The following is a 26,268-nucleotide window of genomic DNA, read 5'->3' as shown; positions in this document are numbered from 1 at the left end:
CCAAATTATACTTAATTATTCCTCTTTCATTCTTTGGTTTCAAAGAAGAGGAACAAAGTTCTCATGATCAAAAGGAATTAAAATGAATACTCAAAACAAAAGCTGTACTGGTATTTATTCAAAGGCTAACTACTTGAAATACAAGTTTTATTCAACTCAACATAGACTACAGGGAAAAAGTTGACAGGAAGAAATCACTTTTTATATATCTTTAAAAACTTTATTTCCATATTATTTGAATGTGATTTTTGGAAGTTAAGTATAGGAGGAAAAGGGCACAAGTCTTTTTCCCCTACTTATTTTTTATTTTATTTTTACCAATTACATGTAATGAGTTTTCCAGAATTATATGATCCAAATTATCTCTTTCCCTTCTTCCCTATCCCCCTTCCCAGCGCTAGTAAGCAATTGCAGTCTTTTTAAAAATAATTTGTGAGTCACTAACTGTGTGAGCCTGGACAAGTCACTTAACCCCTAATGCCTAGTCCTTAATGCTCTTCTGCCTTGGAACCAATATACAATATTGACTTTAAGATGGAAGGTAAGGGTTTATTTAAAAAATTTTAAAATTAAAAAATTTTTAAAGTAATTAATATTACAATAGTTTGCTAGAGGAAACATTATAAAACTTCTGTTGTTAACAAAGAAAAAATTTTTATTTCAATCTCTGTGAAGGAAAGGGAATTCCCCCTTAGAAGGGGGGAAGTCTCTCCTTAGAAGAAGAGAATCACAGGGGATTCACACTGCCTACATTTCCTCCTGAAGTGTTTATCGTCTCTCTTCTACATTTTGATATCTAAAAAGAGTTTTTACCTTGTAAAAAGAGATAGAATTTAATTTATTGGATTATTAGAGAGAATTCTAAGGCTGCTAACTGGAATACCAGGTCTCTCTCTGTGACCAATTATGAGCAATTTTGAAAGATTTCTCCTGAAGGAGGGAAGAAAAACTTCCATTAAAGGATTTTGGTACTAAGCTGCTTTGAAGAATAGAGGCCAGAGTTAAGAACTATATTTATACTCTGTGGTGGTTTCTGTCTACAAGAAAAGATTCAAGGTCAATTGACATTTATTCTTCTTAAGTCTAAAGTAAATAAACTAGATAAATTAAATAGAAATTGTTAATAGTAAGATAACGAAACATTTGCATTCTAAACCATAAATTAAGTCAATTCTATCACTTGCTCAAGGAAATGATTTATCAATTTACTTCCCTACAGGCCTACTCCTTTTCCAAACCATCCATATTATTTTCTCTCTATATATTAGAATATGAAGTAGCTGGGTCACTCCATGGATAGAGGGCTAGGCCTAAAGTCAGGAATATGTATCTTCCCGAGATCAAATCTGGCCTTAGACATTTACTAGCAATGTGACAAGTCACTTCACCCTGCTGGCCTCAGTTTCCTCATCTGTAAAATGAGTTAGAGAAGAAAATTATAAACTACATCAGGTTCTTTACCTAGAAAACATTAAATGGAGTCAAAAAGAGTGAAACTAAACAACATGAGCTCCCCAAGAGCAAGGGCTGTCTTCACTTTTGTATTTGTATTCCTAGTATTCAGTACTTATAAGTAACTGCTCATAATTGCTTATGTATCTAATGTATGTATTTAAATCTTGCTCGATGGGGCAACTGGATGACTCAGTGGATTGAGAGCCAGGCCCAGAGATGGGAGGTCCTGGGTTCAAATCTGAACTCAGACACTTCCTAGCTATGTGACCCTGGGCAAGTACTTGACCCCCATTGCCTAGCCCTTACCTCTCTTCTTTCTCAGAACCAATACATAGTATTGGTTCCAAGACAGAAGGTAAGGGTTTTAATTTTTTTTTAATCTTGCTCCATATGTATACTTTACAATTCCATACCAATATTAATAAATAGCTCTTAAGTCTACAATTATGTAAAAGTCACATATGAATCGAGGTTATGACCTATTTACTCAACCAATGGCACCTAAGGAAACTTTCTTGCTCAGATTATGAGGTCAGCCCTTATAACCCATCCATTTGATCAGTTTTTTCAAATTTATTGCCCAGTGCCTATAAGAAAATAAATGCCTCATCCCACTAACCTAGAAAAATTCCATCTATATAAGATGAGAGGCATAGTGGAAAGAGCTGATCTTAAAGCAGTAAAGTCTATATTCAAGTCCTCTACCATGTCCTGATCCTGGGTACAGTCCTAATAAGTCACTTAACCTCTAGGTATCCAGCACAGAAGATGCTGACTTAGATTGGTAGAAAAATTTTCTCACTTGGGAATTTTTGCTAGCAAAGAAATTACAGGTTCAGTTCCAGTGTCAAGACAGAGTATGAAGTCCAAGGTTCAAAATTCCATTTATACAAGAGTAACAGCAAACATCGCTTCTACTACTTTGAGAATGATGAAAACAAGACTATAGAGTAAACTAGAAACATGTCAAATAATCAAACCAAGTTAAGTAAGTTATCATTTGTCTACTCCAAATAATTTAAGTACATCCCTCTGCAGAATATTAAAGTTAAACATCTGAAGGAGAATGAGGCAATTTATTTCATTGTACCAGCTCAGCCAATGAATACCAGAATTTTTCTTTCCAGGTAAAGTAACCTATATTTTCCACAGGGCAATGAGAAACTTTGCCTTGTCTTCAAATGTAATTTTGGAAACAGTCACAGAATTTTAGAAGTAATCTAGTACAAGTCCTTCATGTCATAAATTAGGTAACTGAGACCCTGAGAAAGTGACTTGCCTAAGATCATACAGCTAACTCATAGAAGAGTCGGAGCTAAAATCTCCTAAAAGTTTTAAAGCTAGGAATGCTTCAAATGACTCACTAATGGCACAGTTAGAATGATCTTATTAGTCACCAAAAAAGTACCTATTCACTGTACTAAATAAGATAATTTTATACATGGTAGAGAAAAATGGAAATAGTTTAGAATTACAAAAGTGAATTTCAACAGTGTAGTATCTTCCTGTCAAACATGTGAATCATTTCAACTTAGCATAATAAATATTTGTTGATATAAATGATGAAACCCAAGTATTTCAGATATCACAGTAAAATTTGTAAACATAACACTGTAGAGTTGCCAGTGCCCCTTTCTTGTGTCATCAAATGCATGGAAGACCTCTAGAGAATACCCAGACTAACCATGTTAGTAAACCTATGGCAGAGGGGGCTGTTCCCCTCTTCTTCTCCACCCATGCCTGAAGACACCCTTCCCTCTGTCCAGCAGCCCAACAGGAGCACTTCCTCCCTCCCCTATCTGGGGTAAGGCAGGGGGCTCACAGGTAGCATGCAGTTTGGGCACTCAGTCTCTAAAAGGTTCACCATTGTTGGCCTAACCCAAACCATAAACCTATTCCCCACACCCCTGCTTGTGTCACCCAGCATGTCATATTAGTCATGGTATGAGGGGACAATATATATTTTAATCACTATGAAGCATTTGAGAGGAAAAATCTGGACTCAAACACTTTCTAGCTATGTGACCATGGGCAAGTCATTTAATCCCAGTGCCTTAGCCCTTATCACCCTTTTGTTTTAGAATTGATAAGAACACAGAAGGTAAAGATTTAAAAAATCTTGCTGATATCTTTTTAGGTAAGAGCACTTTATTCTACCCTCCAATCCACAGGCTGAGGATCATTATGTTGTTTCTTTTTATTCTAATTCAACTATAAAAATTAGATTTATGTTGAAAAGCAATTGTATTTATGCCAACTTCAGTATCACAGGGGACATACTTAGAATTTACTTAAAAAGAGTTAATCATCTCATTCAATCAAATATAAACAGAATTCTGTCATAAGCACTTAAATGACAAATTCGTTTCCAAACTTGGAAAATAGGGTAACAATTCCTACCTTGTCGTGGTCCATCTCTGTTAATAGTTTCAGAAAGGCTAGGAGTGAAGAGACATACTGCATGCTGGAATGTTGGAGAACTCTGTAACATGAGTGACTGGCAATATTCCATGACATTAGCACAAATCTACAGGGGAAGAAAGGTAGGCACAAGTATTATACAAATTATACAAATAAATTATACAAAACAAAACAAAGAGGCACAATATATCTCTGCAAAATCTACCCATTCATTTCTAAAAGTATTACAAATTAATAACTATCAATATATAGAATACTTTCAAAATCCTTACTCCTCTTACCTGTTGCATAGCCAATTCAATCTCATCTTTCTTGTTCACTCTATCTCCTTCCACACCATCTTGAAACTTAAATTGCCGAAGTCTGTCTGAACCACCAAAGCGACTTAATAGTCCTAAGCATTGGCGCTAAAAAGAAAAGAAAGAAAATCAAGTAAATAGGCTTAAAAGTCAAACTATAAAATCAATTGTACAGATATATTTGCTTCCTAAATATTTTGAAGTAAAAAAAAAAAACAAAAAACCTCATCCACCACACATCCAAAAGTAGAAAAATGTTAAAGCATGTAAATACATCCTCAAAACCAAAGTGTAAAGAATAAATGTTAAAAAAAGGAAATCGTTGTTACAATAGCTACGTCAAACAAATTCTCAAATTAATCTTATCTAAAAAAATGTAGTTCACTCTGTATTCTGAGTCCGTACATTCCCCCCCCCAAGTTCTTCTAAAACCTCAATCATTTCTTCCACCATGATAGTATTCCATAAAATTCACACACCCACTCATTCAGCTATTCCCCAACTGATGGGCATCCCCTCAGTTTCCAATTTTGCCCATCACAACAAGGGATTCTAAAAATATTTTTGTATTTATGAGTCCCTTTCTCCTCACTGTTTGACTTTCTTGAGGTATAGCCCTAAGAGTGGTATCATTAAGTAAAAGATTACAATTTAATAGCTTTAGGACATAATTTCAAACTGCCTTGAAGAATGGCAGACCTGTTCACAGCTCTACCAACAGTGCATTAATGAACTTATTTGCCCATGGCCCCTTCAGGATTGTCATTTTCTATTTTTTGTCAACTTCATCAATCTCATGAGTATTATTAGATGTGCTCAACTGTTCTATTCCCAAAGGGAAGCAGAATCATTAGGAAGAAACCACAATGCTTTTAAAAATGAGTATTAAAAAATTCATTTTTTTTCAAGAGAATGAAGATAGGTCACAATATAAAAACTGACAAGGTAAAGAGTCATAAAAAATAACTGACCAATAGAAACCTTGGTTCTTTCTAATAGATCTGAATCTAAAAGCAACTAGAATAATTCAACAAATATAGTGTCCACAGTCTGGCTTTTCATTACCGAATCATAATACATATCTATATACCATCACACAAAACTAGCATAGTAATTTAGAATATGGTAGTCAAATTTGAGAAGATTTCATATATATTACCACAAAAGAAACATGGAATTTAAAAGAAACAAAGTGAAGGCTTTGCACAGTGGCAATACTGTAGCCAAAGAGGTTTTTCCAAGGTGCAATTATTACTAAAAGAAACAAATTACCTGGAATCGCCCTATGTGTCCCTGTAGCTCCATCAACGACCCTTCCGTGACATCAACATCTAGTTCACTTAGCACCCCTACAAAATATATGTGGAGTGTTTTTTAATTATAATTTTATAATTAATAGAATGAAAACTTCTGGCAGATTTCTTAAGATTTATATACCCTTGTGTGTACTTAGACGAATCTTTGAAATAAATATTTTAAGGAATTTGAATTTTAGTGCTCAGACATGAAAAGATCATCAAATGAACATGCAAAGTAAAAAGGAAACTTGAGACAATTAAGTTGCCATAAAATAAAGCTATTTTTAAAGTTTTGAGTAAAATTTCAGATATGTTCATCATCCAAAAAATTGACTATGCAAAACCAATGCAACCAAAATTAGAAGGAAAACAACAAATTGGGAAAAAAAATTTTATAACAAAAACCTCTGACAAAGGTCTCATTTCTCAAATTTATAAGGAGTTAAGTCAATTAAACAAAAAATCAAGCTATTCCCCAATTGACAAATAATCAAGGGACAGGAATAGGCAGTTTTCAGATAAAGAAATCAAAACTATGTGAAGACTGGATTTAGCTCTCCCCTGATTTTAACAATGAAGATACTTAGCTCTTCCTTTATCGTTAAAATAAAATTGTAATCTCCTGATTGTAACAATGAAGGTACTTAGCTCTTCCTTTATAGTGAAGCTAGAATTGTAATCCAGAATCTATTTTTAGATTTTAATCCACAAAAAAGGTGATAACTCAGTATTTGAAGTACATCTAACCATTTTAACTACAAAAGGTTAACTACAAAAGGTGTTAAGTAACTTAACCAAAGAAGGTGTGAACTAAAGAGTGGACAGTCCTGAAGAAAAGCTGATAGGTAGATGTGAAATTTCTCTCTCTCTCTCTCTCTCTCTCTCTCTCTCTCTCTCTCATCCCTTAATATCTTCCTTCTATTGTAAATATTGTAAATAAACTACCATAAATTCTATTTACTTTAGTAATTCATTTGGGGATTTTAGAAATTAAATCCCTGGCGACCACCTATATAAGTATTCAGAGTACAACCACAATTAAATCTAACAGCTATCAATAATCAAAAATTGAATACATCAAATCTGAAATATAAATCTTCTTTCTCTAGCTAAATATTACTAGTAATTTTTTAAATTTCCAATTAATTTTTCAGTATGGATTAAATTCCAACTTCTTGAATAATTCCAACACCAGGTTTGTTTTCTTCTTCTTCATCATTTGGAACTTACAAGTTTCCTGTCCTCTTTGACTTCTTTTCCTCTTTGACTTCTATTCCATACCAATCATCTACCACCAGCACAGATATAGCATTGACTAAGTCACTACAAAATTATGGTCTTCCTCTGAGATCTTAACCATGGCATGTGCTTTGTGTGTCACAGGGTAAATGGTGGAATTGGCATTTAAGATGAGTTTCAAAAGAAACCAAGGATCTACTACCTCCAAAGAAAGAACTGTTACAAGTCAAATGGATGCAAATCAAAGCATCCTATCTTTCACGTCATTGTATTTATGGTTTTATTTTGAGTTTGGTTTTCTAAGAGTGTACTCTCACACAATGGCCTATATGTGTGTTTTGCATGATAATACATTTATGGCCCAGAATAAATTACTTAACACCCCTAAAGGAGGAATGGAGATGGTTTGGATCTTATAATTTTGGAAAACATGTTGAAAATTATTATTACATAGAATTGGGAAAATCAAATATCTTTGAAATAAGACAAATAAATAAAAATTAAATAATTAGATGAAACCAGTAATCTAAAAGGTGGAGATAAGGAAAAAGTGCATTTCCAGGAGAAGGAGCAGTAAGATGATCAATTTGGCTAGAGTGCAGAGAATGGCAAGGGAAGTTAAAGCTGGGGAGGGAGTTTAGGGTAAAAGAAAGGAATTTAAATAGCACAGGAATGTATAGTTTATTTTATAAGTGATAAGGAACAACTGGTTTATTCATCTGTTGCTGTTCAAGAGTTCAGTTGTGTCTGATTCTTTATGACTTGTGAACCATGATGGCCATCAGGTTTTCTTGGCAAAGACACATGAATGGTTTACACTTCTTTCTCCACTGGATTAAGAAACAAAAGTTAAGTGACTCACCCAAGGTCACAAAAATATTGTCTGAGACTGGACTTCAATTGAACTCAGGTCTTCCTGACTCTAGGTCCAGCATTCTAACCACTAGCCATTTACCTGGCTCAAGGAGGAGTTTATTCATAGGAACATCTAATCAGCAATGGATAAAAATGTGCTTCAAGAATAATTCTTTGGTAGCTGGACAGAGGTTACATTAGAGAGGGAAGAGATTTATATCAGGAAAACCAATTAGGAAACTATTGCAATAGTCCAAGACCTAAGAAACAGTAACTTCTCACCAAAACTGTATTGATTTGGACAGATAAAACCTACACCCATAGAACAATTCATCAATCAATCAAAACCCCTTTATTAAGCAGTGACTGTGTCAGTGCTCTAAGTCAATGGAATACAAAGAAAGGTAAAAGTCCTTGCCCTAGATAGAGGAGGCATGCTAATGGGGGAGACTATATGTAAAAACTACTGGGAGCCTGGGAAGAGCCTAATAGGAGTGATATTTGAAGGAAACCAGAAAAACAAGGGATGGAGAAAAAGGGGAAGAGCATTCCAGAAATGAGGGACAACCAGTAGAAAATATGTGCAATGTCATGTGCAAGGAACTACAAGCAGACCACCTCAGCAAAATCATAGAGTACTGGAGGGGAGGTAAAGTATAAGAAGATTAGAAAATTGAGAGGGGTCACCGTATATGATACAGAACAATCAAATATTAAATTGTATGGAGGATCACAGATACTAGAAGAATTCAGAGGAAAAAAGGGATGTGGACTAGAGACAATGAGAGATGGCTCTAAAGAAGAGATGAAATTTATAATAGGTCTTGAAGGATTGCTAAGATTTTAATAGATGAAAGAGGGAGAGAGAATTCCAAACAGGAGATGCACAATGAACAAAAGCACGGAAGATGAAAGCAGGAGCCAGAAGTTTGCCAGCTCAGATGAAAAGTTCCTCAGTAAAGCAAAAAGAAATTAGAGGAGAGGAAAAATGAATCGATGCATACTCAAAATTCTTAAGATGTCATCTATCTTGCTTTGCATTTGTTCCCCAGTTGTTTCATATGTACATATGATCTTTCCCTAAGTAGGCTAAGTCACATAAAGCCAGGATCCATGTCTTCTTATTTCTTCCTTCTCTAAGGCATCTATTATATTATATCATATTTTATACAAAGTAAACACATGAAAATCACATCCAGAATGACTTCTTGCTCTGAATACCACCTTTTCACAATAACCATGAGTCTAAATTAGGTCAATGACGATCTAAAAGCTGTTTCAAAGTTTAACCAAAGGAAATGAAATCCATGTAATCATACTGCCAAAGACTGAAAATTTTAGTCCACTTCAGTTAAATGGGCACAATAGTATCACTGGTATCAATTTCTTTTTTCTTTCTTTTTTAAAAAGTCCTTATTTTTTGTCTTAGAATTCTAAGCCAGAAAGGCAAAGACTAGGCAAATGCAATGAAGTAATTTGCCCAGGGTAATAAAGCTAGGAAGTGTCTGAGGCTAAATTTGAACCCAGACCCTCCCAACTCTGGGTCTGGTGTTCTATCTACTAAACCTCTTAGCTGCTCCTCAATTTCAAATAAATAATCTACAACAGAACATTGAAAAATGATAAACACACACAGCAAGTCTGCAAGAGAATATTAAAAGTCCATCTAACACAATTAGCTCACCAGGCAATGCAGCTTTGCTGATGATTCCTGTGAGAAGAGCTAGCTCTTGCAGGGAGCCTGCACTGACATCCTGACAGCGTAATATTGCTTGTATGGTGTCAGAATGGGAGATGAGAAACTGCAACACCTAAATTGAAAAGAGAATAAATGGAAGAAAACAAAAGAGAAGAATACAAGTGAGGGGTTTTCTTATAAATTATTAGTTTTTAGCAACAATTAACTATGCCTTTCAATAAACTGAGTAGAATCATTAAATACAAGAACTTTTCCAGATTCAATCTATGGTTTCATCAAGCTTCCAGGTATATAAAATCTCTTCATCTATCTGTGCTCGCTTCCTCAATAGATAGATAAGATAGATAGTCAGAGATAGAGATAGAGATAAAGATAGAGATAGAGATAGATATCACTATCTGCTGCAAAGAGAAAGAAAAGCTATGAAACCCCTCTTGCACTTAGACGCCCTTCTTTCTCTAAATCTTATTTGGAACAGACTTTATTTTTTAAATAAAACTCATAGTATTCCTGGAGATGTTGGCTAACTCTAGGGAATAACACAAATTTTAAGTACTGTTATCTCTAATCTCACGAAGAAATTTATAGGCTAGATTTTATTTAGGTTAAAAGAAAATCAGAAAAAGAGTGAAAAAGAATTTACTGTTCTTCAATGCTGCAGGAATAGACAAACCATTAAACAAGGATTGTTTGTTTTTTACCTTTATAAATTATCTTTTTTTTTTCAATTCCATGTAGAAACTATTTTTGGCAATTGTTTTCTGATATTTTATGATTCAGATTCTCTCTCACCCTACACCCACCCTTCTCTCAGGCAATAAATAAACTGCTACAGATTATATATCAGTGATTTCATGCAATATAAATTTCCATATTGCTCATGTCATGGCAGAAGTCACATATCACATGTAAAATAAAAAACTCATTTTTTTAACCTTTTAAATTGTATGAAAAAAGGCAGTGTGGCATAGGTGGAGAGACTGATGTCAAGAAGTTCCTTCCTGATACATACTGGCGGTGTCCACAAAAGTAGATTCTATTATCACCTATTAGTCCCTGCTTGTCCCTGCTACACACAACAACACTTTATGACACAGTTCTCTTTAATTATTTCATACATGTTAAATCTTGACTGTCCATTAAAAATCTAAGTTTCTCAAGGGCAGAAAACTTAGCCCAGATAGTAATAGCCTGCTTATCTGGAGATTACACTTTGAAAAGCATCTTCTAAATCAAGTCAATGGTTGTTATGCAATTGTGTCCAACTCTTTGTGACCCTGTGAACCATACTGGCCATGGGGTTTTCTTGGCAAAGACACTGGACTAGTTTGCCATTTCCTTCTCCAGTGGATTAAGGTAAACCGAGATTAAGTCACTTGCCTGGGTTCACATGGATTAATAAGTATCGAAGGCCAAATTTGAACTCAGGCGTCAAATATACAAAAGTACTAAATATAGAGTTGGTTTGCATATTATTTCATTAACATAAGGGAACTCAATGAGAAAAATTCTTCAACCAATATTGATCAGAAATTATTCTGTGGGCATCTAGGTGGTTCAATGGATTAAAAAAAGCCAGGTATGAAGATAAATGATCATCTTATGTTCAAATGTGGACAAGTCTTCCTAGCTATGTGACTCTGGACAAGTCACTTAACTCCAACTGCCTAGTTCTAACCACTCTTCTGCTTTGGAATTGATATTTAATATTAATTCTAAGATAGAAGGTAAGACTTTTTTACAATTATTTTGCAACTCAATTTTTGAAAGCAGACTGAGATGCTAAAAAGGCTGGGTGACTTGCCCAATGTCATATGAATAGTATGTATCAGTGACACAGCTTGTCTTCCTGACTCAGCGGCTATTTCTCTACTGCCACACTGTCTCTCACAGTATCTAGTCAATAATACTGAATTTAATTTTATACTAAGAAGAAAAATTTATACTCTTAATACCAAAACTGCAAAGACAAAAAAATGCTTAAGAATTCTGATCAATGCAATGACCAACACAATTCCAGAAAACTCATGAGGAAACAAGCCTCCCATTTCCTGGCAGGGAAGGTGATGGATTCAGAGTATGAATTGTCGTTTTTTTAATACGGGCAATATTAGAATTTGTTTCACTAGATGATATATATTTATGACAAAGGATTTTTCCCCCTTTTTTTTCCAATTAGTGGTAGAAAAGAAGTTTGAGGAGAAAAGATAGATTTACATTCATTCAAAAAATTTTAATTTTTTAAAATTTAAAGTTTATTCCCTCACAAGATTCTACATTCCATTTAATTGTTCTGTTCATTAACCACAATATCACATCCATCAAACTGACATTGGTAGCAACTCTAAAATTCTCCAATCTTTCTCACCTGTCCTGCTGCCTGCAGATGCTGAGCCATACTGGATGTGAGAATGACCTGACACAACTGGAGGGCAGGGAGAAGAATCTGGCGATATCGATCCACTGGAGCAGGAATGAATACAGGAGGATCTCTCATGCCAAACAGTCTGTATATTTTAATAAAACGAAGAAAGCAGTATGTCAAAAAGGTTACACTTTTTTTAAAAAGAGATCATTTTCACAATCAGGGCAGTTGAATTTATAACATCAACAAATGACAGAAAAAGGAGTCAATCATTAAACTAGTAAACATTCTGAACTGCTATTATTGCTATTCACCAGGTGAAACAAAAGGATATGATCTATATTGGTAATGTCTGCTTCAATAACACATATACCAAAGTTGGAAGGTACCTGGCTCAAAGGAAAAAAGCTCTTACCTATACTGTATATGTTCAGCACATACAATTATGGTTTAGTTAACAAGGTCAATTATTATAAATTTTTAAGATTTCTTAGCAAAAACAAATATTTCTCATAAACCAGCACCGAAAATTCCCATTATAACTATAACCCTGGTTTATGCAGATACTGATTCAAAAACATAGAAAGCTAATTTCTCTCCAAATGTTTCTCTCCCACTCTTGACTTCAGAAGTTTGTATTCTTTATTTTTATTTTTTTAAATAACTCTTACCTTCTTACTATCAATTCTTTTTTTTTTAACTCTTAGAATATATAAGTATTAGTTTCAAGGCAGAAAATACAGTAAGGGGCTAGACAAATGGGGTTAAGTAACTTGCCCAAAGACACAAAGCTAGGAAGGGTCTGAGGCCACACTTGAGCCCAAGTCCTCCCAACTCCAGACCTAGTACTCTAGCCACTGTGCTGCTGAGCTGCTTTTGTCTGTATTCTGAGTTCTACTTAGACTTCCTCCAGACTCTACTAAAACTATTAAGGTGACACAAGCAGTGTAGTTATGAAAGAATCTTTCATACACTGGTCCACAGATTCATGATAGCCTCAAATTACTAAGATATCCTAATACTCAGAAAAGCAAATTTCCAAGATTATCACAAGGGATTCATGATGAAAAATGCTCTCTACAGCCAAAGAAAGAACTGTTAGAATCTGAGTGAAAATAAAATCTTCCATTTTATTTCCTTCATGAGACTCATCTTCATGAGTTTGAATCTAGCCTAGGACATTTACTAGCTTTGTGACCCTGGTCAAGTCACTTAACCCTGTTTGCCTAAAAAATAAAAATAAAACTTTTAAAAAGGTATCCTGATACTTTTATCTAAATCTATTACATAGCTGATGAGTCATTTTGTGTTTGATTTATGTGTACATATAAAGTAGAAAATACCACACAATTTTTGGAGTTAGAGAGGAGCAGGTAATCTCAAAACTGTAAACTTATTCAGTTTAGCATATGGAAACTCACTTACTTGGCCAAACTAAACTTTTAAACCAGGAGGGAAATGTTCATGCAGCTTAACCATCTAAATTTGTAGATAAGTTTTAAGGAAATACTTTTTATATCTACGTTCAAATTGTAATGAACATCCAGCTAAAATAAATTTGAATGCAAAGAATTTCAATGGTGAATTACAAATTAAGAATTGGAACATAATTCAGTACATTTTTACAAGACAAAATGCTGAATTCAGAAAAATGATGAATTCTTAAACCTCAATTTTAAGTCCTTCACCAATTAACTGTTAACTATTTAATAATCTCAAAACTCAAAAGATTTGCTGGATTGCAAATAATATCCTCTCGCATAAAAAACAAATTTTCTTGCAGCTAAAAACTTCTTTCTGATAATTTAAACTCTTGAATGGGAGGCAAACAAAAACACAGTGAATTTTTATTACTTCACTGACAGTGAAAAAAGCAAGTGAATAAATATTTTTGGCAGAGTTTTAATTTTCTTTTTAGAAAAGGAAATTATACTTTACCAAAATGATGTGATTACTTCATAAACATTCTCCTCCTATCAAACTCATCATATTCTCATATATTTATTCATCAAATTCTATATATGCTGCCATCTGCTAATCATCCACTTGAGAATTTATAACTGAATGAGTTTCTGTTATCTATTTCCAAACCTGGATATAAATATATCGGTGTGTCTATGAGCCATTTTGTGGAATACACTCAAGGCAGATTCTGTTCAATTATGGAACACCAATAGACAGCCTAAAATTTTGCTTCCTTCTCCAGTCCATTTTCTGAAATGTACAAGCCCCGCTCCCCTACCAGCCAGCACTGGCTTCTCTGCAACAATGTCAAGACAAAGGAGATAGCAAACAATTCAGAAATACAGTGAGACAATTAAATGTGAATCAAGAATATTTCTGAACCTTTAAGAAATGTGTTAACTGGAAGGCCAAATCAGTAAGTTAACAATATATAGAAAGCATCACTTATCACACATATTTAAACCCAGTCTACAAAGAGATTTTATTTTATACAAGGACTCTATGTAGAAAGAGACTAATATAGACACAAAGAGTATATTAACAGACTATGATAACACACTGCACTAAGTAGTGGAGCTTGAATATCATCAGTTAAGTAGATTTTAGTTATTAGAACAGTAAAAACACTGCTCACCAATAAGATAGCCCTATGGCACAGTCTTTTCTGCTACCTCCTGCACTCAGGGGGGCAGTTCTATAATAAAGCACCACTGAGTATATTTGATGAATAAATCTTCCCAGTTTCACATATTTTTTAATCTTCTAAGCCCATTAGATTTTTAAAAGAACATTTTTTAGCTATTTACATAGATGTAAATTGTTAGAAAAATTGTTCAATTATTCCTCCTTTTGTTTCTGCCATTCTATCTCATTCTAGAAAAATCAAATAAAACTAAAATTCATTTTATTTCTACTGTTTAAAACTTCTGAGCTACTTAAGCCCTTCCATTTTTGTTTTTTAGATTGTTATGCTCCAATTGCCTAGTAATTGTGATTTCTACCATCTTCTAAAAATTTCAAATACCATACAGGTTTTGATTCTTATTTTTGGATTTATTTGGTTCAATTAGCTATTTAAGTGGAAATGCAAAGGGATATTATGAATCTATTTTTTTCAAACCTATCATTTGTTTACAATAGGTTAAAGCTTGGAGTAATGTGAGACAAGGCAAATGCCCAACACTATACCTTAAAGGATTTACTGTATAATATGAGAATTCTAATTATTAGTAATATAGTAATATGAATCAATAGAAAAAAAGTATGAAGAAAAAATGTTTAAACAACTTTTAAAACCCCAAGTTAGAAATATTTACTTACATAATATCTTTTTTCTTTGACATTTTCAATATATAAAAGAGTATCTACATCATACATACACACACACACAGACACACTCTATTTATTTAGCAACCTTCATTAAATATTAACTAAGAGTGATTAACTGTTAGGGCTTAGGAAGGAATATTGCCTCAGAATGAAATGAAATATAAAAACCTTCTAACATTTCCACTTCAATTAAGACAAAGAATCTCAGCTTTAGGAAGAACCAGTGATGGTCATCTAATCTAACTTCTAACCTGAAGTATGAATCTAGACAAACATCTCAGACAAGTAGTCATCTAGCTACCACTTAAAGATCTTCAATGAGAAGGAACTCATTACCACATAAACAGCCAATTTTAATTTGGGACAAATCTAATTGTTAGGAAATTCTCCTTCACATTATGCTGAAATCTACCTTACTATATTCTTTTTCTAGTTCTGCCCTTTAGGGCCAAGCAGAACCAGTACAATTGCTCTCCCTTTGGATAAATCTTCAAATACAAGAACAAAGCTATCATACTCTTTTAAATTGTCTTTTCCTCATTTGTTTACAACTTAGAAACAAAGACTGTTTTTAAGAAATTATCATGAAGGGGAAGCCAGTGGATAAAGTACCAGGCCTGGAGTCAGGAAATCCTGGGTTCAAATTTGACTTCAGATACTTCCTAATTTTGTAATCCTAAACATGTCACTTAACCCCTCATCCCTGTTGCTCTTCTGTCTTAGAACTGATACTAAGATGTATGAATTTTAAAAACTACTCCACCCTACTCAGATCCCACTTTAGGAGATTTGATTTAGCTACCTCCTGATTATAACAATAGAGATACTTGGTCTGACAGAATCAGGAATATCTTGGGAACTTTTAAATTACTCCACCCTACTTAAGATATTTACATACTTACCTTATGGGGAAGATAAAGTTGTAATCTCCTGATTGAACAATGAAGGTACTCAACTCTTACCTTATAATGAAGCTAGAAGTCTATTTTTAGTATCCTAATACAAAAAGATGTTAAGTAACTATAGAGGTTAAATTAATCACAAAAAGGTCAATTAACTAACAAAAGGTGAACTTAACAAAGAAATGTTAAGTAACTCAAAAGATATAACCAAATCAAAGAAGGTGAGAACTAAAGGTATGGGCAGTCCTGGAGAAAAAGCCTTTAATGTGATTGATAGATGTAAAAATTTACATCTTTCTTACTCTCTTTCCCTAATTGTCAGTGAAGCTGAGAGCTGCATGCCTTTCAGCATCTTAGCTTGGCTAAAAGCTATTGTCCTGTTAGGTGGTGAGTTTCTGGCTGAATTTTCCTCCTTTACTTTCCAACTTTTTCTTCTCAGAAGCCTCTAATCTTCTTCAGAGACCTAGAGGCAGGGAGATTAAAACCCCCCCTGGCATAGGCCAGATAGGAGAAATCCTATATCCTCTTTCCTCCTTCTCCTTAAATTCCTTCCCTCTATATTATTTAAATTACCATAAATTTCCAGACTGACTTGGGAATTTTATTTGGCAACCATTTAAATCTAGATTTAAAGTCACAACCCTAAAATTATCTGACAGTCGGAAAGTAAAGGTTTTTAAAAAACTATCATGAAGGACAAAGTACATACTTATAAGGAAGGAAGTATTGAAGAATAGTACCAAAGTGTTTAAATATGATTCCCAAAATAAACGTAGAGAAGCATGGAAAGTTTCACATGAAGCAAGTGAAGTAGGAGAACCAAACAAGCCATCTACCCAATGACTACACCAACATTAATGGAAAGAACCACCACAAAATAAACAAACATGAGTGTTATAAAATTACAAAAAATCATAGCCCCAAAGAAGAAATATGGGAAGACCTCTCTAGCACATTCTTTTGGAGGTTCACAAGTACAGAGCATTATATATATTCTCAAACATTTCTTAATGTAGTCGGCAATTTTGCTGATCTTTTCTAATTCTTTTGTTTCTTTAAAATATTATTTGTTATGTAAGAGAACTGTGAGGAGGAAGAATACTAGAGGAAATTTTGGTGACTTGAAAAAATCAATAAAAATTTATCTTTAAAGAATTATGATGAAGTATAATTATAAGAATGGAGAAGGTGTTATAGAATGAGATCGGGAATTGCTTTTTTTTTTTAGCTTCAAATATGAAGCAGAAAAGGAAAGTTCTAGTGTTACAGCCTAGAACAGTGCAGAGGCTTTTTTTTTTTTTAAGGAGAGTAGCAGATCACCCAACCACAGTATTTATAAAAGGTGATAGAGAAGCAACTGAGCAGGGACAAAAGCAGGGAATAGTATTAACTAGCTCTTCCTCTCTTCAGCTCAGGTTGTGGTAAGACATTCCTATGGGGAATGCAGTAATGATTTCAAATTAAATGTTATATGTGTGTTGAGGATTGATTAAGTAAACATTTTCCTCGATTTTCTTCTTAAAATAGAAATATATTGACATACTTACTAAAATCAACAGAAAATAACCAAATAAGTATAATAAATTACAATAAATATTATACCACCATTTACTATTCATTGTCATGACGTAAGGACATATATATTATAACCGAGTATAATGTGGTAAATACCACAAATCCAAAATTATAATTCATTTCTCCACTGTATGTTCATTTCAATGATTTGAGGAAAGATTGCAGACAAATGCAAGAGTAAAGGCTTTTAAACAAATGTAATTTATTACTAGTCACATCTAAACTGTTAATAATATCTACAATAAGGGATTTTAAATAGCCAAATTCTATTCTCTGGGAATTTCTATTGATGTAGCTGTTAATTAACACAATGTACCTAAAATATGAGCTTATCATTCAGAAAAATGGGAGTAAAATACTTAGTATAACAGTTCAAACAGAATTTTACCAACAAAAAGCCAGGAATATTTCATTTTTACTGGTACATTGATTCAGACCCTAAAAGTAGGGATAAAAAAATGACATCATAACCCCAAACTGAGAGAGTATTCAAACTAATTCCCACCACACTGATACTTACCCCTGATGGTCTATTTCTGGACGCATGTCATAGACTTGGCACTGTGCCAGTCTCACAATCACCCCAGATTTCAGCAGCTCTAATGCTCCTTGTTGTATTTTGGCCACTCTTGTCAAGAATGCCTAACAAAAATAGGAAAATTTATTAAGTAGGTTCCAGTAAAGGGGGAAGAAATTACAAAAGTGATGATCATGTCTCTAGGAGTTTACCTTAAACACAAAAACTGTTAAAAGTTATATCAAGGTTCTCCTCTCAAATAAAAGTCAGATTCTTACTTAGATTAAAACTTTGAATAATGGAAAATTCTATATGGGCTAAGAAAAAGCAAGTAGGACTGTTTCTTTTCCACAAAAAAGAAACGCTAGTAAACCAATGCTGTCACACTACATTGTGATTTTTTTGCGTGATTAGAAAATAGCTAACTGGATTTGGGATTTGACCAGAACCAAGAGGATCAAAGCAGGGCAGTGGCACAGCATCACACATGACTAAAACAATTAAACAACAATAATAGGATCAATATAGTGATCAAAGTTCTATAAGAAAAGTTTTCACTATAGTCAAGGGGTGACATTATCCAATATTCTAATGGGAATATGCCAACTCTGCTCTTTAATGCCAAGGAAATGAACCTCCACTACATAACCATACTAAATATATTCTTTAAATGAGCAGTGAATGTGGAACTAGAAGCCCTGTGTTTGAATTTTAACTCTATTTCTTACTACATGTGACACTGAGTATTCAAATTCTTTTGGCCACAGTTTCCTTCCCTACAAAATGGATTAAAGGATATCTTAATTCCTTATCAACTATAGATTCTACATCCCCAAACTTTAAAATTCTCTGCTGAATCACTGAAACAAAAAGTACATGTTGGGGAGTAAGGTGTAAGAAGACTGGAAAGGTAGGAAGGGACTAGATTTTAGAAGGACTTTGAACTTCAAGTGGAGAATTTTATATTTCGTCCAGGAAGCAATAGGGAGACATTTGGAGTTTATTTTGTAATAGGGTGGTGTGACCAGTCCTTTGCTTTAGAAAAGGTTAAAGTGGCTAAATAAATGCTTGTTCTCTTCCCTTTACCAAAAAAAAAAAAATCTCTGCTGATACAAAGGGCTTAACAAGATTGCCTACCCTTTGATCCAGCCGTATCACTGCTGGTTTGGTACCCCAAAGAGATAATAAGGAAAAATACTTATACAAAATTATTCATAGCCTCGCTCTTTGTGGTGGCAAAAAATTGGAAAAATATTCTAAATAAATAATGTTTTTTTAAATTCTCTGCTGAGAGCAATCTAGTGTTTGACAAACCCAAATAGCCCAACTTATGGGATAAGAACTCACTAACTGATGAGAAAATTAGAAAAAAGTATAGGAAAAATCAGGTTTAGATCAATACTCACGCCATATACCAAGAAAAGGTGAAAATGTGTATATGACTTATATAAAGGGTAATATAAGTAAATTAGAGGAACATAGAATAGAATACCTGGCAGCTCTATGAAAGGGAAAGCATTTAATGACCAAACAAGAGATGGAAAACATTATAAGATTTAAATAAATAATTTTGATTATATTAAATTAAAAAGGTTTTGAATAAACAAAACCAATGCAACCAAGATTAGAAGGGAAACAACAAACTGGGGGGAAAAATTTTTATAATAAATTTCTCTGAAAAAGGTCTCTTTTCTCAAGTATATAGAGAACTAAGTCAAATTTATAAAAGTACAAGCTATTTCCTAATTGATATATAATATATATATACATATTATATATTATATATATATTTTATATATATATCATTTTGATACACATATATTTTTGATATATATAAATAAATGGTAAAAAAATATGAAGTTTTCAGATGAATGAATCAAAGCTATCAATAATCACATAAAAAAATCTACTTTACTGTATTCTTTTATCTACTGATTCTAGTTCTCTTGATTAGAGAAATGCGAAGTGAAACAACTCTGAGGTACCATTTCACACCTATTATACTGGCCAATAAGACAGTAAAGGAAAATGATACATTTTGGAGGGAATGTGGCAAAATTGGGACACTAATACATTGCTGGTGAAGTTGTAAACTGATCCATTCTGGAGGGTAATTTAGAATTATGTCCAAAGAGCTATAAAAGAATGCACACTTTTTGATCCAGTAATACCACTACTAGATCTGTATTTCAAAGAGATTTTTTTAAAAAGGGGAGGTGGGGGACAAAGGATCCGCTTATACAAAAATATTTATAGCTGTCCTATTCATAGTAACTAAAGGAATGTCTCTCAATTGAGGACTGGCTAAACAAAATGTGGTATATGATGATGGTGGAATACTATTGTGCTATAAAAAATGATGAACAGGACTATTTCAGAAAGAACTGGAAAGACCTACACAAACTGATGCAGAGTGAAATAAGCAGAACCAAGAGACCAGTAACACAGCAACAACAATATTGAAGAATGATCAACTGTGATAGACTTAGCTACTCTCAGCAATACAATGATTCTGGACAATTCTAAGGACTTATGACAAAGAAGGATATTCACCTCCAGGGAAAGAACTGTTGGAGGTCAGAATGCATATCAAAGTATATGATTCATCACTTGTTTATCTGGGCACATGTTTTGGGGTTTCGGTTTTATAAGATTATTCACTTATAAAAATGAATATGGAAATGTTTTGCATGATAATACATGTACAACCCAGACTGAATTGGTTGCCAGCTCCAGGATGGGGGAGGAAGAAGGGAAGGAGACAATTTGAATCATATAACTTCAGGAAACTTATATGGAAATTTGTTATTACGTATAATTTGTAATAAATAAATTTTTTTTAATTCTCTGCTGATATCTACAACTCATATGATAGGAAATAGTATTAATGATTTTTAGTAGATTTGTAAAGAACATAATTCACTCTTACAGGCTGAATGAAGACTATAAATGCAACGGCTTACCATTTTGGATTCATAAGTATAGAGAGCTTTCAAAAGGGGAGGCTGGGGAGTAAGCAAGGTCTGCAGAGTGAGGTCATCTTCCACTAGACTGTCCACAAGCACCTTCAAGTAACCACTGTTGGAGAGATACAAGAGCCACTGCTGTTGTTTATCTACAGAAACAATTCGGTCAAGCAATGCCAAGGCCAACATCTGAGGAAAGAATAAATGAAAAACCATAAAGATGATTCAAAAAGTTTTTGATGTAACTTAAAAGAATGCTATTTATAAATCATTAGCTTTTTTTTTATGTTAGTAGGAAATTGTTGTTGAAAATCAAATTTATTCCCTTTTTATTTAAAGGAATATAAAACCTGATGTGTTTCCTTGATATATGATTTCAGGATCTTCATAAATTTCAAATTCAAGAAGCATAATTTGCTTTGTGAAAATTAGGAAGTTTATAGAGAAAATTTACATTCATTGATTACTCCATCAACAAAATGGTGGTATTAAGTTTAGCAGAACATTCTCATTTTCTCTTAAAGTAATTTTTTTTTAATTATTCTCTCTCAAGCAAAAACAGATCTAGAATATGGAAATAAAATTTACTAGTTCATTTAGGGATCCTGGAAACCAGAAAACTATTTTTAAAGTGACATTTTTGTTTTTCTATAGTATAATGATCATTGCTATTCATAATGATGCAACTTGGACAAAAATGCCTTTTGCACCAAACGTAACAATAAATCTTGCTCAGTAATTTTAGTATTAAATATATTTAACTGAAAATTAGCAGGGGGGAGGGTAAAGGCAACTCTCCATTAACCAGAATACAACTTTTCTAATCATGCTACATAATTATATTCTTTATAATAATCCAGAAAATAAATCTCAATCACATTGCAATTATTTTTAAATTGATATACATTTGTATCTAAGCAACTGAATTTCTCATTAAGATAAAAAATAAGGAGTTAATTTACTCTTCCAATCTCATGGCCATCACAGGCATCTCGACACACTACTTCCATAAGGGCTGCTCCATAACTCTCAATGATAGCTATGTTTTCTCGCTGCAATTTACTGAAAGCATCTTCAGGTGCTGTCAGCCGTTCCCACATGGTCTTCTTAGCTAAAACAGCAAAGAAATAAAAAATTAAATATATGCCAAAGCTTTTTAATGAGTATATTTTCTACACAGAAATGTAAAATAGATTTTCATCACTTTATAGGCCTAATCAATGAGTCGAGCAACTAACTTTAAAGAACAGCACATCCCATAAGCATCCTGAGATAACAAAATCAGCAAAAGGATTATTAATTATTTTTAAAAGAATCAAAATGCGTTAGGAGAATCTATTATTAACTAGCAATCCATGGTCATGTTGCTGACTACCTTCTCTCTTATCCAAACATATATACCCAACTCTCTCTTGTACAGTCTTATGGAATCTCTTTTTCTTGAGACCTTTCTGACATGTCTAAAATGATTTATATATAATTTTGCAAAGACAATCACTGCAATCAATTTTTTTTAATTTTCTAATTAAAATTTTACATTTTAAAAAATTGTAAAGATAATTTGAAGGTGCATTAAAATAGTATCATAATCTATGGATTATAATTTCCAATTATTCAATATTTGACTTGAGGTATTCACAAAAGTATTACTTTTTTTTATCTTTTTCTGTATAGCCAATGCCTAAGTTAAAAAAAACCCTTGTATTCTAAAACTAGATATCAGTAAACTTAGAATCCAGAATACCAAGTTTCCACTAAAAGAAAATGGTCTTTGTTCCCTAATTTGGAAAATATGAAGGATGAACTGTGTATGTAACATTTCTTAAACTGATATAAATGACTGTCCTTTCTTCAGCTAATGTTCAATAAGGAGGCACAACTCTAAGTAAGGAGAGGGATGAGCTGCTGAATGCAATTATGTGGTAGTGATATATAATACAAAATGCAATAGATTTAATACCCTGGCTATACTGATTACTTTGTAATCCTAGGGAAATTCACTTCATTTCTCTAGGTCTTAGTTTCTGTATCTAAAGGATATATATATATATATATATATATATATATATATATATATATATATATATATATATATATATATATATATATATATAAAAGACACCCATCACTAGTAATACTAGTAATATACTTCAGATGCATTATAGATTCACTGGGTTGTTATGAGCTGACCTGGAAAACTAATTACTACTTACAATACCATATCTATAGAAAATTTAATTTCAAGATCTAAGCAATCAACCTAGAAACAAACTTTTGGAAAACAATTTTACAGTAAATTATGGACTACCTATATACAACTGACAATACAATTTGTTAGAAACCCAAATTCATAGATTTTTTCCAAAATTCTTAATGTAATGATCTAGAAAACAAGTGTATCTGGTCAATGGGAATTAGCCTCAAAGATCACATTAAGCATGAAGGATGATCATCCTAAAATTTGGGACTGATTTTTCAGAGAACAAAGTCTATTAATAGAAGTCAAGAGAACAAAGAAGTAACAAAGTTTATTGTGGAAACACAGATTTAGAGTTAGGAGTTATCTTTGTCCTCCAATCCAACCCTCTCATTTTACAACAAATGAAAATATTAAGGTCCAAAAAAGAAAAGAAAGCAATTTAGCCAAAATTACAAAAGTGGTAGGTGGGAGAACTATCATTTAAAACAGATTCTCAGATTCCAAATTCAGTTCTTTAAATTACACCACTACTTTCTGTTTGAAAGATTTTTGTTCAATAAAAATCATACCCTTTCCATTCTTTAAAACAGCAAGATGTTAAGAAGATAAATTGACATGGGAAGGTTTGAAAGGAGTATGCTAAATTTATTATATTTTTGAAAGGCAATCTGTTCATAATATTAAATTTTCAAATATGATCTCATTTTCCTGTTCCTACACTGGATTTGTAATTATTTTAGTGTTCATTAAATTCAGAGTATCAAAAAAAGAAAAGAAAGAAAAGAAAAAAAGGTAAAATCACAGAGATCACTATTATAGCCTCAAATTGTTTTCCTTTACATAAATCTCTCTTCATCTGTCACTCTGTTTTGCGTATCACTATTACCTTAATTTCCTCTAACAGTCTTTTTCATGTTAAATGTAAACAAAAATAAAACCTTTCAAAAATATTGAGATTTTTGATGCCATTTGAAAACAGGGTTAAAATTTGCTCAGAAGAGTAAATTTAGAGGTCTACCACCACACCCTATCTTGAGAAAAATATTACAGATTTAAAATAAACAAATACACAAAGAAAACTCCTTTAAATAAGAGAAAATCTAAGAATTTAAGGCTGTCAACTTACATAACAATTTTCAATCACATATGATCCACAGAGTGGGTGATAAGTTCTTGAGAAATGGAAGAACATAGCTTCAACTACCATGTTACAATACAGCATAATTTTAGTCTGGCAATTTCAATTTTAACAGGATTAAAGCAGAACAACTGTTTTAACAAAACTAATTTGATATGTAAAAGCCTAACTATGGAGAACAAAAAATTACTGCTTTGTTAAAAGAGAAAAAAAAAGTAAAAATACTAAAAAAAAAACTACTGCTTAATGACATGGGTCAAAGGGGATATGAATGGGGAAATAGACTCCAAATGAACATCTTATTGCAAATACCAACAACATAGAAAGAGGTTCTGATCAAGAATACATGCGATACCCAATCAAACTGCACGTCGACTATGGGAGGGGTGAAGGAAGGGGAAGGAGGAAAAGAAAATTATTTTTGTAACCAAGAAACAATGTTTGAAATTAAAAATAAAAATTAAAAAAAAAAAGAAAAAAGTTTTCAAATCATTTGATATATGGTTTTTTACTAATGAATTTTTATACTGAATTTAAATCTGATTCAAAAAAATTTTTTTCATTACCAATCTTACTATAAATTTTAAATAAAGTTTTTAAAGACCCATATATACAGAACACTAATGAAAAATTGAAAACAACAAAAAGAAATATAAAGTGTCAGTTAATTCATATATTATATCTAATTTTATTCTACTAGTAACTGATTCAAAGGAAAGAGTAAACTGGAAATTCTGGATAGTAAAACTATATGAAAACTATGCTAAGGAAATGTGTATTTGCAAAGACAATGACATTAAAATAGCCTAAAAAGCACTTATACGAATGATATATACATTTTTTGAAATTACAGTGTTTTATTGATAAGCTTATATCAATGACATGGAGCCCCCTAGATTTAAAAGAAAGGGAAATAGTTCATTAAGCAAATAAATATAGAGGTCTCAATATCATAATGAATTCTAGAATGCTAGGCACTGTAATCCAAAGCAGATCATGACACTGTCAGAAGAGTTGACTTTGACTCCCAACTCATTAATAACTAATTGTGAACCCTTCAATCACTTTCCTTCACTACTTTATATTTATCCATATATTAAAATTAATATTTGCTCTAAGTGGTTCCTGTAAAATAAACTAAAATAATAAAGTAAAAAAGGTGCTGAACAAGGAGAAAGGGAAGGAAATAAGTATTTATACAGCTTTTTCTACTGCTATGTACCAAGCAGTGTATTAAGTGCTTTTTTTTTTTAACAATTATTTTCTCATTTGACGCTCACAACCCCACTGGGAAGTGCTTTTATTATTCCCTTTTTATAGCTGAGGAAACTGAGACCAATAGAGTTAAGTGACTTGCCCAGGGCCATACAGCTAGTATATGTCTCAGGCTGTATTTGAATTAAGTCTTCTTGACTCCAGACCCAGCATTCCATTTACTGGGCTACCCGCTGTTTCTTGAATAAGGTATGTTAAAAAAAATTAAATGATGAATTAGTTCCAATGATAAGAAAAAAGGGTTTTTGATATGAATTTAACAAGAACAAAAACAACATAAGCAGAAGCCCTATAGTAATTATCGCAAAATTGGAAGCTTTAAAAATCATTGATATATATATATATATATATCTCAACATCTAGTAACAATCATGAAAACTCACACCTGAGATAATGCAACATTATTGTCCCATGTCCTATATTCAACTTGTTTTTGTCCTCCTTAATTTCATAATAAAAATTTTTATTTCTGATCACCAGAACTCGTTAAACACATAACTATGATATATTTATATATGGGTCATAAGGGCATTGGTTTTAAAAACAAACCACAATAATTATTAAATCTTAAGGTGGAGAGTGAAAAAGCCCCTGAAAAGGAATGTAAATACCCTAAAAATACAACATTCTAAATTAAGAAACAAGATATCTTCTCTTTAAAAGCTCTTAAATTATTGCTATAACTTAAATAAACGGCATTTAAAAAATGTCCTTGAATTAGTGAGCTGGTGGATAATGCAAGGATATGAACTGGTGACTGACTATATAAT

The 26,268-nt window shown here is 32.7% G+C and overlaps 1 protein-coding gene across 2 annotated transcripts in view; it reads right to left on the bottom strand.

Moving 5' to 3' along the window:
* NUP205 (nucleoporin 205) overlaps nt 1–26,268 on the bottom strand; it is a 101,656-nt gene that overhangs the window by 18,919 nt on the left and 56,469 nt on the right. For both annotated transcript variants that reach the window (XM_007504380.3, XM_001374111.5), the window contains exons 31-38: nt 21,848–21,996; nt 20,883–21,074; nt 17,923–18,044; nt 11,635–11,773; nt 9,252–9,378; nt 5,448–5,524; nt 4,158–4,283; nt 3,856–3,982 (exon numbers count right to left, since the gene is read on the bottom strand). In XM_007504380.3, the coding sequence (XP_007504442.1) occupies nt 3,856–3,982; nt 4,158–4,283; nt 5,448–5,524; nt 9,252–9,378; nt 11,635–11,773; nt 17,923–18,044; nt 20,883–21,074; nt 21,848–21,996 (1,059 nt within the window). The remainder of the gene's footprint in view (nt 1–3,855; nt 3,983–4,157; nt 4,284–5,447; nt 5,525–9,251; nt 9,379–11,634; nt 11,774–17,922; nt 18,045–20,882; nt 21,075–21,847; nt 21,997–26,268) is intronic.

Source organism: Monodelphis domestica, chromosome 5 (assembly GCF_027887165.1).
Source record: "Monodelphis domestica isolate mMonDom1 chromosome 5, mMonDom1.pri, whole genome shotgun sequence".
NCBI lineage: Eukaryota > Metazoa > Chordata > Mammalia > Didelphimorphia > Didelphidae > Monodelphis > Monodelphis domestica.
The sequence above is the reverse complement of the archived record's forward strand: the minus strand, read 5'-3'. Positions and strand labels throughout refer to the sequence as shown.